We start from the raw sequence: 14,965 nt of genomic DNA on the forward strand, positions 1-14,965 counted from the left end.
ATTTTTAAGTGGAGCTTGCAATCTGAATATGCTTAATAGCTTTTGCTTTTTAAAAAATAAATCTGGAGGAAACTGATCCAGGCACCACTGAACAGATGCTGACCTCAACGAAGTGCCTCAGTGGCTTATGACTGGTATTTGAAACTGTCAGTAGAATTTGTTGAACATGAGGACTGTCAGAAACATCAGCTCATTTTTGTGCTTTGTTTGCTCTTCCTTAAAAGTCTGAAGGCACCTGCCTTCTGTGCTGCAGGTTTCAAAGGCCACAGAAACAATACATTAACACCAAGAACATACCTGTCTCAACTCTAAGTATTGCCCAATATGTTAAAGTTATTAAAAACATGAGCTCTACTGTCACCTGGCGAGATGAGAGGCTACATAACTTGCAAGTCTTCACAGCTAAACAAATGAAACTAGACGTAGCTGATCCTGACACCTATTTTAAACAGGATTTGCAAGGACAACTCCAAATTGAAATGTAGACCCTTTTAAGCTCAGCTCTTTATGAATCGCTTGAGATATGCTGACACTGCTGTCTCACTGCTGCTTGGCACAATAAACTGCCCCACACTGAGCTCTGTTCCGCCAGCCACCAGGCCTCTATTTGGCTAGTACATAAGCTGGCTTGGGTACCCCTATACGTTACTGCAGTCTTAGCAAAACTGACAGAGCAGCTCTGCTCTTTGCCTAGCAGTTAATTCATTCAGTTCCATGGGGACAATACGTGGATACAGAGTGCTCCTTCATACAATTGCAGGACCTGGGGTCCTTCAGAAGAGTGTGAAGCACAGGCAGTCAGTGGTGGAGCTCTGGGATGCTGAGGCACTGCAGCAGGAGTTTAGTGGGGGAAAAGACACTCACAATTGTTTAAACTTTAAACATCAACACTAAACACACTGTGCAGCAGTGGAAATATAAACCTTTTTTTTCACCCACACCCTCCCTCCCCTAAATTTACTTGTACTTTATAACAGGGACTTAAAAAAATAGAAAAAAGGTAGAATAAGGTAAATGCTATTCTCTAGAGCTCTGGTCCTTTGTTCTCTGCCCCCACCATAATATATTCAAATTTGCTTCTATATACCTTCAGTGGGGTGTTCAAAAGCTTTCTATTTTAGAAACTGCCTGCAGAACACACCGAGTTCTTCTCTGAAGGAACAGCTGCAATCTCAAGGAAAAAAAAGAAAGTAGGGGGGACACAAAAGACATTCAAGCTGATGTCTGTTGTGTATTTCTCATGTCTCTATGTCTACAGGGAACACTTTCCAAGGAGGAAGGAGGTTTTTTGGTGTCTTTGAATCAAGCAAACAAAGGATTTCCACTTTGTGATCATCAGGCATTCTTTTATGAGATAAACAGGAATGGATAAAGACCCTACATTCCTTTAAGTATACAGAATAAAAACCACTGTGAAGATTTTAAAGATTTATAAACTAGAAAAATCATGATCAAGGAGCCAAACTGCCTAGCTTCCCCTTTGAATATCGCTCCCAGCCTCAACTAGACGCATTTTTTTCATTCAACTTTCTCACAACATTTACCTAGCTACACTTGCCAGCATGTCTTGCCAAATTAGAAAAACTGCTGCAGAAACCATCTGCTTGACATTGCTTACGTATCATAAAGAATCGCTCAACAGAGTGTATTGGAAATGTTTGGAGATCTTTACATGGGAACTAAAAGCAGCAGTGCTGACTCAGGCAGATCTCCTGCTGATGTCAGTGGGAACTGTACCTGAGTAAGTACTGCTGGATCGGAGACAAAGCTTGCTGCGCAGCGATCACCGCTGACTGACATGAGAACATATGGTTATAGTTTAACAATAACAACTGTAATGGAGATGAGAAGGAAATTTTATAGCATTTCTGGCTCGTTGCTCTTTTGTAACTATCAGAAACATTAAAATGATTTCTATGGATCTGTTTTTCCCAGGGAAGAATGAACAGAGAAACTTGTAAAGTTAAATCCTACCCTCAAGAAGAACAGCTCAAATCAATCTGTTCGGACAAAAACTAAATAAGACTTCGCAATTTCCCTACAGGTTGTACCACATTACCTCTGGATGAGAATGCAGACACTTCACAGCATTTCCCTTGGTCCAGTCTGAAGCAGAGACAAAGCCGTCAGTCTGGGAGGAGGGACATCTGTGTGACAACCGCTATACCAAAGTAGAAGGGCTTCTCAAGTTTGACCCCAAATGTAGGTGGTGTAAAATTACAGCTTTACTAAGTCTAAAAGCTACAGGTTTCCCCAAGGTTATAGCTCTTGGGAATCTTGATCACAGAAGCACACCTCTAAGTGGATAAATCAAGTCCCCTCCCTCTAAAGAGCTGCAGAAGGATGAAGAATGGTGAATGTCAGTAGTGCAAAAAAAATGATGAGAAGCTATGATGCATGCACAAATCTTAACACAGTTTTAACAGAAGGAATTCTGCATCCTCAATACTTCCCAGGAAAGGGCCACATTAAAGACCCAAAGCCCAGAGTAGATTAAATACTTCCTATTGCAACCAACTAATTCGCATGCACCCATAACAAATGTAGCTTCCAGGAATGTAGCCTATTCCTTGAAATACCACTCCCACGTTTTGCTATAAAGAGCTTCTATTAGGATTAGTTTACCAGCCATGGGACCACTTCCAGATCATGTCTAGAGAAGCCTTACTCCTGCTCAGAGACACAAAAGCTGAAAACCATTGTGTCTATTGCCTCTGGTTCTTCACGTGAAGAAAGCCAACAGTGGCTGTAAATTAAAAATACAGATGCAAGACAGACTTTGCTGCAATTCTTGAAGCAGCACAGCTTTGTAGTAAGCAATCATCCTGACCGAGAGTGCACTTCTGGGTAGGTATCTTGCTGCATTTAGGCTTCCAGGATACAGAGCCTGAGAAGCTTCAACTGCAGTGGCTGAAGAATGACTGTAACTTAGTGTTTGACCTCTGCTTTGGGCAGAAGCCAATGCATCACCACCTTATAAATTACTGCTCAATTCACTCCTGAAGCAGACAGTAAACAATATTTGTGTTCCAGTAAAGAGAATCGATGTAAGGAATGTACCACCCAGGCTGGAGTTTGGCGAGAGAAAAGAATATTGTGGGGTGAGGGGTGTATCCATTCTGGGAGGAAGTTCTCTGACTACTTGTTTAGCCTCAATAATTGAGTTAATTAACCTCCTAGAAGATAATCTTCAGCAGGAAAACTGCTGTGTATCATTAATATTCTCCATGGCACATCCTCCTTACAAAACTTCCATAGACCACGAAAAGTATCTCCAAAAAGACTCTGACCCCCCAAACCAGGGGGGTATCCAAACCAGGGGTGTATCCATCCACAGTATGCCAGCACACAATTAGGGAACAGTAAGACTAAAGCTATCATTCCTGTAAAACCAGCCCTCCTGGAAGACAACTAAATCTTAAGGAGGAGGGGAACCAAACACGTTTGAAATTTAAAATAAGGACGTTTGTTGAAAGGAATCATCCCAGAAGGGGCCCCAACTGCAAAATAATTAGGTTAATTAACATATAGAGGCAGCATTAATTTGTCTCATTATCAGTTCCCACTTTACTGTTAACAATCTGCCTTCTCTATTCCTTCACCTGACCCAGGCTGACAACACATAACACAATTGTATCTCTGCAGCTACTCAGAGGAACATGAAGTCAAGTTGCACAGAATAAAAGATTAATTTTAGGAAATGCTTACCAAAAACAGGCTTCAGTGGTGGGAAAATCTACCAGGATTACTATGCTGCCCTTGAACAGCTGCTTACCTTGCTTACAAGAGATCACTTGACACACATATTTTCCCTTTTGAGAGGGTTGTTATACTTTGCTATCTCCTTCTTCCTACGTACCTATTGAGACAAAAGGGTTGAATTAAGTAAGTGAGAAAAGTAAGAAATACCAATCAGAGCTGTAATTTCTTCCCTTTTGCAAGACTAAGGTAAGGAATACACCATGTACCTCTTGCCTTAAGTGACTGCAAGTCCAAAGTAAGCATCACCTTACACAGTTAGGCCCAGAAAGGTGAATACTTGTTACTGAATTTTTGGCATCCCTGTGTTACCTTGCCCTTGACATTTCCACTTCTGCTCATGTCGTTGTATCTTGTTTATCTCACATTTCTCTTCCCCAGCTGGAACTGTAACTCTGTTCCTCGGGGTGACCGAGAGAAGGGCAGCCACTTGTGGGGCTGTGGTTTTTCCTGCATCATCAGTCCACAGCCGTCAAGCTCCAACCTACCTCAAAACCACAGAGTCTCAAAGTGCAGCTTGGCTCAATCCTGAGGCTTCATTTAGAGAAATCTGGCCAGAATTGTGTTAAAAGCAAGAGTACAGCTATATTCAGAGCAAGCAAGATAAATCAGGCATAGGACATGACATTGCCTGCAATGCCTCTCACGCATGAACCCAACGCAGCAGCTCCAAAGAAGTGCTGAACAGGAACATTTGCACAGCTGCAGGAGGAACTGGACCTAAATCTTAGTTAACACTTAATCAAAGGAGACACGACTTTTATTTTGGACAGTAGACTTTATTAGAAATTTTCTCCTCATTCATCAGTAAATTCACATTAAAATATGCTGAAGGCAGCTCAGTCTAAACATCTGACATTCTGCCATAACAACAACTTCCAGTTTAAAAACTAGATAACTGATCAGGCAAATAACTTGAAACATGTAAGAAATGCAAACAGAAAGCAGCATCTTAAAAAATGGGATGAGCCTGAAAAATTAATACATTTCAGATGGAGTTGGAGGAAAAACCAAAAATCAGTCACCCCAAGATGGGAAACAATTAAATGAGAACTCCACAGACTCTAAACAGATAAATAAACATAACCACACATACATTAGAAAGAGAACCAAGTACTTAAGAGTTCATACCACATAAAAATTATAACTTTGTTCAAATAAAAAAAGTGACAAGCTTTCTAAAATACAAATATCCTAAATTCTTGGGATCGTGAACACTTTGTTATAAACTGCAGAACTTGGGAGGGACTAGATTTGGTCTTGAAAACAACGACTGCATCTTTCTGTTACCAAGTCCAAAAATTAATCCGACACATACACCAGATTCTTTCCTATTTTTTTTTTTTTTAAATCACATACTCTTTTTTTAGGCAATAATCTGCTTTTTTAAAGTATTAGAACTTGTAGATATTACAGGCCTGATTATGTTGAGTGCTGAACACTCAAAACTCTCAACAACCCCGGATACCGAAGTCAAGGTTTAAGTATTTTTCAGAAGTCAAATATTTTTCCTCTGCTAATTTATTTTTTCCTAATGGGTTGAGGTGTAGCACAGAGAAAGGGGGAAACAATTAAAAATCACATTATTGCAGAATGCTCTGTCCTGCACGACAGCAGACCTTGCAGGTCAGATTTTCTATTGGCATTTACCAGAGGCAACAAAGACAAACCAATATACTGCGAGATGAGAATAATGGCCTTCAGGACTGTAAACACAACAGGCAACAGATAACACATGAATCTCGATCAAATCAATGTTTTCACATTCTTTAGTAGTCCCCCACAGTGATCTGCTTTCACTGGTTCAAAAAAATATATTAAAAATTAAATAACACTTAAGTGTCCATCACGAAGATTTATATTTTGCTGTAAACAATTTTCTGCCATTTGCATTGATGTAGTCCAATGTGAGGCCAGAGGGTTCTAGACATCTTATTGGTACTGTAAATAATTTTTCAGAGACAGAGGCAAAGGTAGAATTTCTATGTCATGCAGGCGGTCTCTGCCAAGAGCAAAACGAATTGATCTTCGGCACAAGTCCATTAAAGGCAGGGGTTCCGCTGGAAAAAATAGAAGAAAGAAAATGAGGACTTACTTTCTCAGCATCTCCATTTACAGACAATGTTTTATTTATTAACATAGATTCTGTATTGTATTAAACAGTCATAGGGATAGTAATGGTACTGTGAAAAACACGACAACCAGGAGGCAATTAAGATAATCAATAGAAACCAAGATGAAATTCTATTCATTTCACCCACAGTAAGCGACTGTGAAGTTTCAGACTGAACTTCCTTATCTGTAATGCTTAAAATAATCATCCATAACCACTTTTCAGGCTTATCAAGTTGCAGAAGTTATCACATTTCCAGATTTCTAACAAGACCAAGAGCTTCTACTCTGTTTTTAACACAGCATTCCTCGTGTCATCTTAGCAGGAACTACACTGGCAACTTCTGACCTTTACATACCAACTCCTCCTTCATCCTAGAAACTGGATAAGATACTGAAGAGTAACAAAACTTTTCGTCAAGCGCTGCATTTCCTGCAACACTCACTTACCCTTTCTTTCTAGGAAGTTCGCTGGAAGGAAAAAAAAAAAAGCCTTCAAAAATGTAGCAGATATTTAACCTTTTCCTCCATGGAAAATTAGGGGAGGAGGATTCAGCTAACTACAAGGCAGGCTGTGTTTTTTCATACATATATAAACAAACACCCCACAAATAAACAAACTACATCTGCAGATGCTCTTAGCCTTATTTAACAGAAGAGAATTAAGTATCTGTCAGAAATGCCTGGCTGATAGCAGTTAAGATTGGAGACCGAAACGTTGACTTGCAGCTCCTCAAGGCACCTCAGCCCTGTATCCCGTCCTGGCCTGCACGACCCGCAGAACTGCGGGAACACCATAGAATTTCCACCGAAGAGAAGCAAGACGGGCTGCTACCACTGCAGAGCCTGCAGCAGAAGTGCTTTTGCAGCAGGAACTGGAATAAAGCTGTAAAGTCGTTACCCACATACAGCTACCTTCAAGAACAACTTTAACCAAATGGAATTGATTGAACATGTTGATTTCAACAGGTAAGAGCTGGTAAGACTGGTACTTTCTAATTGAGAAAAAAAAGGTTATGTGCCTAGATTATAGTTATAACCTTTTATAAACTGGAGAGATTATTTACAAGTGCTCAACGTTCATTGTACAGTGGTTTACTACCAATTCTTTAACTGACACTGTTCTAAAACCTACTAAAAAAAACCCAAAACAAGACAACATTATAAAGCACAAAACATCCAATTTAAGGATTGGTTTTATGTGCTGTAACTGTCTGCTCCAATGCTCCAGTGACACATCGCTGACTTAATGGATTTGCCATGATTTATCCTAGGATATTTGATTTGTATAGTCCACAGTCCACTATGGAGTTTCCCCAAAGTGTCTAGGGAAAAAGCTCAGAACGCAGTCTGTTGTACGCTTAAAGAGTGAAAAGCTTATTTAACTGTATAACCACTGCCGTCACTCACACATGGAGTCTACTTCTCTTTTAAAATCCATTTAATCTATACTTTTGTCTATTAAAAGATTAGGAGCCCTCACAATCCAGTAATAAAGTATATTTTCTGTACATCTGTGATCTTAGTAATTCTGGTTAATGAATTTTACAGCTTCATCCCTTAAGAATTAAGGTTCATAATTCTGCTATGTAAAAACTAATACTAAGTAGGAGCAAAAATAGCTCATGGATTCCAGGACACAGAATACAACACATCTTACAAGCCTTACATGGTAAACAACAGTTTTCTGAGTATCTCTGAGTATCTTCCCAGTGTCTCTGAGGTCCCATTAAGAAGATGTAAAATAAAGACTAAGAGTGTTTAAAGCCATTAACTGACCACACGGTCTCTTTTTTTTCCTAGACAAAGGAATAATGAAAACGCAGCCACCTGTACAGCCAGCCAGAGTTAATTCCAAACTTCAAGACACAATTTAAGGAAAGGTTAAAATATTTTTTCCAAGCTTGAAATGCTAAATGAACATCTCCTGTCTCACTTCTACAGGGAATTTCCAAATGCTAAAGAAAAGTGTTTGCAACAGCTGCCAGATTACACATACTGAATGAGCATGTGCACCTTGAAAATTTAACTACCTTCTTTTTATTCTCCATTCTATCCAACAGCAGTTGAAACCTACAACAAAAAAGAATACATTTGTCTTACAATCCTAAATAAAAGTGTTATTTTCAGGTATGCTGGCTGTAAGAACTTGAAGAAAAATCATAATAATAGCATTTAAAGTAAAAACCTTTTGCAGCTGTAAATAGCCCTAATTGATCAAAAATTAAATTCAGGAAAAGAAATAATCTTCGTTTTCAAACAGTTTAATGGGACAAATGTAATGCTGTTTAGAATTAAAGATCAACAATTTTGGGGCATCTTAACCCAACAGAACCATTATGAAACACCTGAAAGGTACCTTAATAGAAGCCTTTTCCCATCCATCTCAACTCATCTCACAATTTTACTATGAATTTTCCAAAGGAGGATCATTTTGGGGAGAGCCTGGGTTTGAAGAAGCACGAGTCAGGTCCTGAAAGCCACGCGAGTTCCAGGGGAAGGCATCTGTACTCATGCCGAGGAGGCAGAAGAAAGCTTGTATGAAGAGTGTGCAGAGCTTTGATCCTGTGCTTCTTGCTCCCAGCACCCAGGCACATCCCTCAGCAGCACCCTGCCCCAAAGCCGACACAACAGGCTCAGCCTTGCACCTTCTCCAGCACACCAGGCCCTGGGCTAGCTGGGTGCCACCATGTGCCCCAGCAGGTCCCCACCTTGGCAACTGGCAGAGAGCGCATCGGCAATGCCAGAGCAGCGCTGCCCTGCAGCACAGACCTAAGCAAGCGGTAATGTCGGAGATGCTCTAACAGTCATCATGTGCCAGTGTCTGCAGTGCAGCCTGGCTCCAGTATCTGGGCTCAGGCCAGGTGCCAAGTCCTAGCTGCAAGGTGCTTCCTGCACTGGAATCCCAGGGAAAGGTAAATGCGATGACAGCACAGCACAGCAGCAAGGAAATGGACCACTGCAAAGAGGTTGCTCATCATTGGCTGTAACAGATGAACTCACACACACATGCAAATACCAAAAGTGCCTCCGATTTTCAGGAAAATTCAGTCAGAAGTAAGTAACTTGGACCTTGCAGAAAGGAAAGGAAAAGGTCAACCATCCTAAGAATATACTGTGAAGCACACCCTGCCTAAAATACACCAAGTTTATCTGTGTGTATCCAAACGACGCAACAGCACATTCAAATGTTCAAACAGCATTCCCAAAATGCTATTTCCATTTGAGATCATACAAATGATGATGAGAATATTCTAATCATGCAAGAGATGGGAAGATAAATATTCCAAAGCCACATGATTAGCTGTAGGTTTGGCTACTCTTTCACAACATTAGATATTTACCTTCGAAAACCTTAAATTTAAGGATATTAACCCACTGTCAGAACATCTCACTACTTAGCCCACCTAACATGCATTATGTTTTATCTTGCCATATCTCACAATAGGATGGAACTGGAGCAATCAAACCACCACCCCCCCCCAGAACACAAACCAACCGTTTTTCCAAAGTTACATGAACTCCAGTAATGTTCTTGCCATTAGGAAAAGGAGGAATAAATTGCCGAGCTGGAATGCGAAATTGTAAAGAAAACATGATTCACAAGAATGGCTCTTTGTATTAAATTCCCAACCAGGCTAAGAAACTCAAAGCGAGACACTTGAGGGCAAGGGAGCAAGCTCTGCACAGGAAACCCGGTGCTTCCTCCCAGGCTCCAGCAGAGCTCAGGGAGAAAAGGGCAGCCACATCTCACTGGGTAACACATGCACTGAGCTCAGGCAGCTCCTGTCACCTGCCTAAACGCATTTTAAGGAATCATCTTCTCATTTAAAGTTTATTATGAAACCTCTACACTCAAAAGGTTGCTCCTCATAACTGTCCCATTACAGAGAACTATTTTCAAGAGGGAAAAAAAAAACCAGTGGAAAAAAACCAACTGTTCATTTATGTGCCATAGCTTAGCTCTCACGCCTCCCAGACCTGCACCGGTAGTTTACAAGAAGGCCCATTAAAAATCCCAGCTAGAAAAAGATGTTTGCTTCTGCTCCTCAGAAGTGTATCTGCAACTGGGTCACGGTACAGGGTGCTCCACCACAAACACCCCGTCCCCCTCGCTGCAGCTCCAGGCACACCGACACCTGGGAGCTGGGGTACGGCCCACAACTGTCCCCCTCCTCCCGCAGAGCTGCATCTCACCACATGGTGCACAAAATCGCTTACATGGCTATTTGATGGAACAGCTAATCACTTAAAAATAGCTTAAATGGCTATCCAGTAAGCTAGCTAAATAAAAAATAGCTATTTAGTATCTGTTTAGCTATTAATAACAAGAAATAGCTGTGTTTAGAGATCTAGATACATTCCTTCTAATGGCACACTGACAGTTTAAGGACAAAGGCAAAGCAACATTTGCAGCTAGAAACAACTGCGTGCTCATGAGGTCTCCCTGATATATGCATCTGTGATAGCAATTTGCACATCATTACCAGCTGAAAAGTTCATTTAGTTTTGGCAACCTGTAGTTATTTAACAATCTGGCACTCCAACAAGACTGCCTCATCTTTGTAAACAGGCTTTTTTAGTTGAGATACTGAAGTCTTTTAGCATCCAATAACACTAAATGTTATTAACTGCGACATTACATAAGGCTCATACAAAAGAGCAGCTTTTACCACACAACAGTTATTTGCCAAATGACAATACTCAGTTCTAAAAGAAATTTTTCAAGCTCTAACAGCACATAATGTTCATGGCTTACTCTAGGAAGAACATATTTTTATCTCACTTGACAAAATCAGAGCTGTCTGGGGAAAAAAAAAAATCCACAAAGTTAAGAAACAAAGGATGCTTTTCTGAGAAGCATCATCACCAAACATTAGATATTTTTAAATTATAGGTCTAATTAAGATACCAAATTATCTTGTATTTCAGTATTTTGGCCTTAAACGTCTTTAAAATCACTTCTATTCAGTGATTCACACTACTGTTACCAACTGCTGCAAGTCAACTTCGATTGAAAAAGCCCATATAAGTATAGTGTTGTAAGACAGAGCTGCAATCACATGTCGCGCACAAGTGGATGACACCTCCCCAGTCCCACCTTTGCTGTGCTAACAGCAGTGCTGCAAGGGATGAGCCAGCTCAGGGACCAGGCAGTAGCAGCACAGCCCTTCTGCCCAAGAACACCCATCACCTGGCAGAGGAAGAGGTGAAGTGGCACCAGCTCTTGAACAGGAAAGTAACCAACCTCCTGCAAAAGGAACACATGCCTGGTCTCGGAAGCCAGGAAAAGGCGTGGTGCCTCTGTACTATCCTAACCGGCCATAAGGTTTTCTACGTGTGTCACACGCTCCGCGGCTGCTGCCCAGTTCCCCTCCCTGCCCCCTCCTCGCTGCCACCGTCACTCAGGTTCCTGCCTTGCACTTCTCTTAACCACTCAATTCTCATTGCAGGCTTTGCCAAGATCAACAATCATTATCACTGTCAGAGGGATGATGTCCCCAAAAGTGTAACCCTTTGTCATGGAAAGGGGATCCCACAGGACATCAGATGACATCCCTGGACTGTCCCCGTTCTGGTGGGCCTCGCCCATTATCCAAGCGGGAAGGGAAAGCTCTCTCCAGCGCTTGTCACCACTCTGCTCCCCAACACTAACCTGTTTGGATGGACAATCTCCTGTCCCTCATGAGCACTCCTGAGTACCTGCCCTACTCCAGATTGCTGCAGACTTTCTAAAAATTCTACTGCTTGAATTTCTCCCCTTCCTCCAGATATTAAACCACCTGCTAAGGGCTAACATGGCTTAAGTGTTTCCATTAGGCTGATTTAAGATTACAGAAATTTGTAACCACCATTTAATTCTCACATATAATAAACACAAAAATATAAGTGAGCCAGCAGTTTTCCTTCCAATCTTTCTGCCAAAGCTTAATTATTGTTTTAATTTTGCACAGTACAGACCAAATTCTTTCCGCCACATAATACGGTACATAAATACACTCCCTGTGATATATTTATGGTTTCCCTGATGCAACTGATGGAAAATTTGAGTTGTGCTCCTTAAATGGCACAATCTAGAGAAAGGAAATTGCAGACAATATATTAAAGAACATGAGCTACGACCAGTCATAAAAAATGCTAATAAATCTCCTAACAGCAATGAAAATTCAGTCAAAGGATAACAGGATAAAAGAAATCGCTTATCTGTTTTTCCCACAGATGTCTTTAAGCTCTGCAGCCTAACCCAGCACACCCTACAAACGCACCACCTTTGAACATCACGATTTAATTACAGCTCAGGCGATCCAGAGGAATCGCCACTCTCAAGAATCCCGTGACTGGAAAGGGAACCCGGTGGTTTTTTCAGAGAACCCTGCTGGTTTTCTCTAGCTCCCACATTTATCTATTCGAGAGCACCAGGCTCTGGCACCCGGCTGCCAAACTCATGCTGGCTTTGCAGCAGTTGCACACTATGAAGCCATGAGCTCCCGCGTGGCAGCCGACGCTGGTGCCACAGGCAGAGCCCACGCACACACCATCCTTCGGCCCCTCTGCCGCCGCCCTCCCACCCGTGCAGCTTGTTCGCCTACAGCTGGAAGCCATCGCGCTCGCTTCTTCAAAAGCCTAACGGGCAGCAGATGGTGAGATTTGTGTTATCAGCCAAGGCTGATAAACAGCCACTGTCTCCAGCAGTTGTCTACTAGGACAAACAAAGCTCTATGTTGCACCGCATCAGCACCTTGCGTTCAGCGGACAGGGTGGGGAAGTAAAAATACAAAACACAGACACCCCTCTGTATCTGAGCGAGCCCACAGCCCACAAAAATTCAGTATTTGAAATTAAATACATTCAAGGGAGAAAGGAAGGCAAGAAAGCTGGAATAGGGGAAGGACACAGTGGTAAGCCTCCCCCCACTCCTCAGCTGCGTGGCCTGTGCTGGGCAGGGGGAGTGTGCATGTGTTTTACAAATACCCTTGGTTTTTAAGTGTTAAATGCAGTTAAGCACAGTTTAAAACTTCAGTCAGGCACAATTTTGCAGAATTAAGCTGAAAAGGCAGCAATGAACAAGCAAGATATTCTGCAGCATCATTTGTTTTGAGTTAATGCTCTCCAGCTGTGCTTTCTCGAGAGGAAAAGAGTTGAAAAGCAGAACAGAATGAAAACAAACCAAAACCAATCCCAAAATCCAGTGGCCTCTTGTTAGGGGTTGGATAAAGAATCTGCCGCTCACACACAAGCAGTACCTCCCTGCCATTTCTTTCTGCTTTTCAGCCTCCACAGGCTCCTACAAAGACACAGGACTTCAGCAGTGGGTCCTGGCTCCTGGCACCAGCGCACACACCTAAACCACATGAGTTCAGCGCAGGCTGAAAATCTATTCCTAAACACTTCCATTTAGCAGGCTGATGCATATGCTTAAACACTTCTTTTACTAAAAATCATATTGGTTATAGGAGTGGTTTGTTTAGATGAGTAACTGCTCCATGTTCGTTTGAAGGAAGGCTGTATTTATAGTCATATACACAGACAGCTGTAGCACAACTCCCTTCTGAGCAGCTCAGTGTGCTCTACAGCTCTTACCCTCGAGGTAGGCTTAGGATCCACCTAAAAAGGGCTCAAGATCACGCACATTTAGTATCTAGAACAGGAGTAATACAAAGCCTGGCCCGGGCCAAATCTACAAACTTACTTCACTGTGGAAACTTTCCTGAAAAGCTTCATTTTCCGAAATACAGCAGCTAATTTAAATGTACATATATATTGTAAAAATTCAGTTTCCAGTAGCAAAAAGAAATTAAATCACAAACATGCTTTATATTTGAAAGCATTTTAACACAGGTTCTTCAATTCACAGATTACTAAATTGTACATTATTACTAACTGTACATTATCCAGAAGCTGCAGAGTCAGATAATAATAAATTTTATGAGCAAACAAGCGGCTTTGTAAAAAAAGAGCGAAGCCATGTAATAAGCAGTTTGTGTTACAGCTAGACAGATTCACACGCTGCCAGAGAGCACCAACAAGAGCAGTGGTCACTTCCCCTCTGAAAGAGGAACAGTACATATGATTTCATTCCCTGTGCCTTTGGGAAAATGCAAATAGGAAGGATGAGATGGCAAGATTTGCTTTCTGATCTTGATTTACTGGTTGTTCTCCTCCCATGAGGCACTTTCACATAACAGCTCTTCTCTTTGTTCCTGAGCACAGTACGAAGGTAAATCTGAGAGTTATTTCAATGATACGTCAAATAAATACATGCTCTTTTAAAAGCAACAACAACAAATAGAAATGAAATGTTTGATGTTAGACATGAGCCCAAGCTACAACTGTTGGGCCCTAAGCTCCTCCCAGCTCAAACTTCCCCAAGTTTAACACACTAGGAATGAGGATTTGGCTTAGATTAATCTCTAATGTGTACTTTATAACTTTTACTCTTAGAAGGACATTCATCACCATTAAATTCAGCTTGTGTGCCAGGCTATAAAGAGAGAAGTTAAAATATATCCAAGGTGAGACAAGATTAAAGCTTGGATGAGAATACCACCGAGTAGATGCATTGGAGTTCAAAGACAATGCTGTTCAGAGGTTACAGACAGATTTATAGGCAAAGTAACAACTGAGAAAGTTGAAGGAAAGTTCAGGTTCCAAGGATGAACCACCCCAGCGACTACTGCAACGCGAATTCACACTCTGCAAACAATATGCGATAGGACTGACAGGATGAAACCATCTCTTGCATTTTATCTTCATGAGAAGTGCTTCAGAAACAGGCAAAGAAACAACCTGTGCACAGGTACAGACCTGTAACCACCTTTACAGCTGGGAACAAGTCTCTATTGTTGGGGTTGGAATCAGGGAGATATTTCAGGCGAGTCTTTTCCTATCCCTCCACTCATGGGCACATTTCTGCCTTAGCCATATTACAGCAGACTATGAGGTGTCTTGCTGGGAAACCTGATCATACCAATTAGAATATTCTAAAATTCAAACCTAAGTTTTCACCGCTATTCTTAAGCACATTTGTCATTCTGGGTTAAGCTAACCAAGTACACTATTTTAGGACAGACAAAAGGACAAAATGTTGGCATTA

General features: G+C 41.4%; 1 protein-coding gene across 1 annotated transcript in view; it reads right to left on the minus strand.

Moving 5' to 3' along the window:
• Nucleotides 1–5,691: 5,691 nt before the first annotated feature.
• The window catches only part of SPSB4 (splA/ryanodine receptor domain and SOCS box containing 4), a gene marked incomplete at both ends in the record, with an annotated part of 59,798 nt that continues 50,524 nt past the window's right edge, over nucleotides 5,692–14,965 (minus strand). Inside the window, one exon of the mRNA XM_084267430.1 lies at nucleotides 5,692–5,819. Within this exon, the coding sequence (XP_084123556.1) occupies nucleotides 5,692–5,819 (128 nt within the window). The remainder of the gene's footprint in view (nucleotides 5,820–14,965) is intronic.

This window comes from Gallinula chloropus (assembly GCF_964237585.1).
Source record: "Gallinula chloropus genome assembly, chromosome: 8".
Taxonomy (NCBI): Eukaryota; Metazoa; Chordata; class Aves; order Gruiformes; family Rallidae; genus Gallinula; species Gallinula chloropus.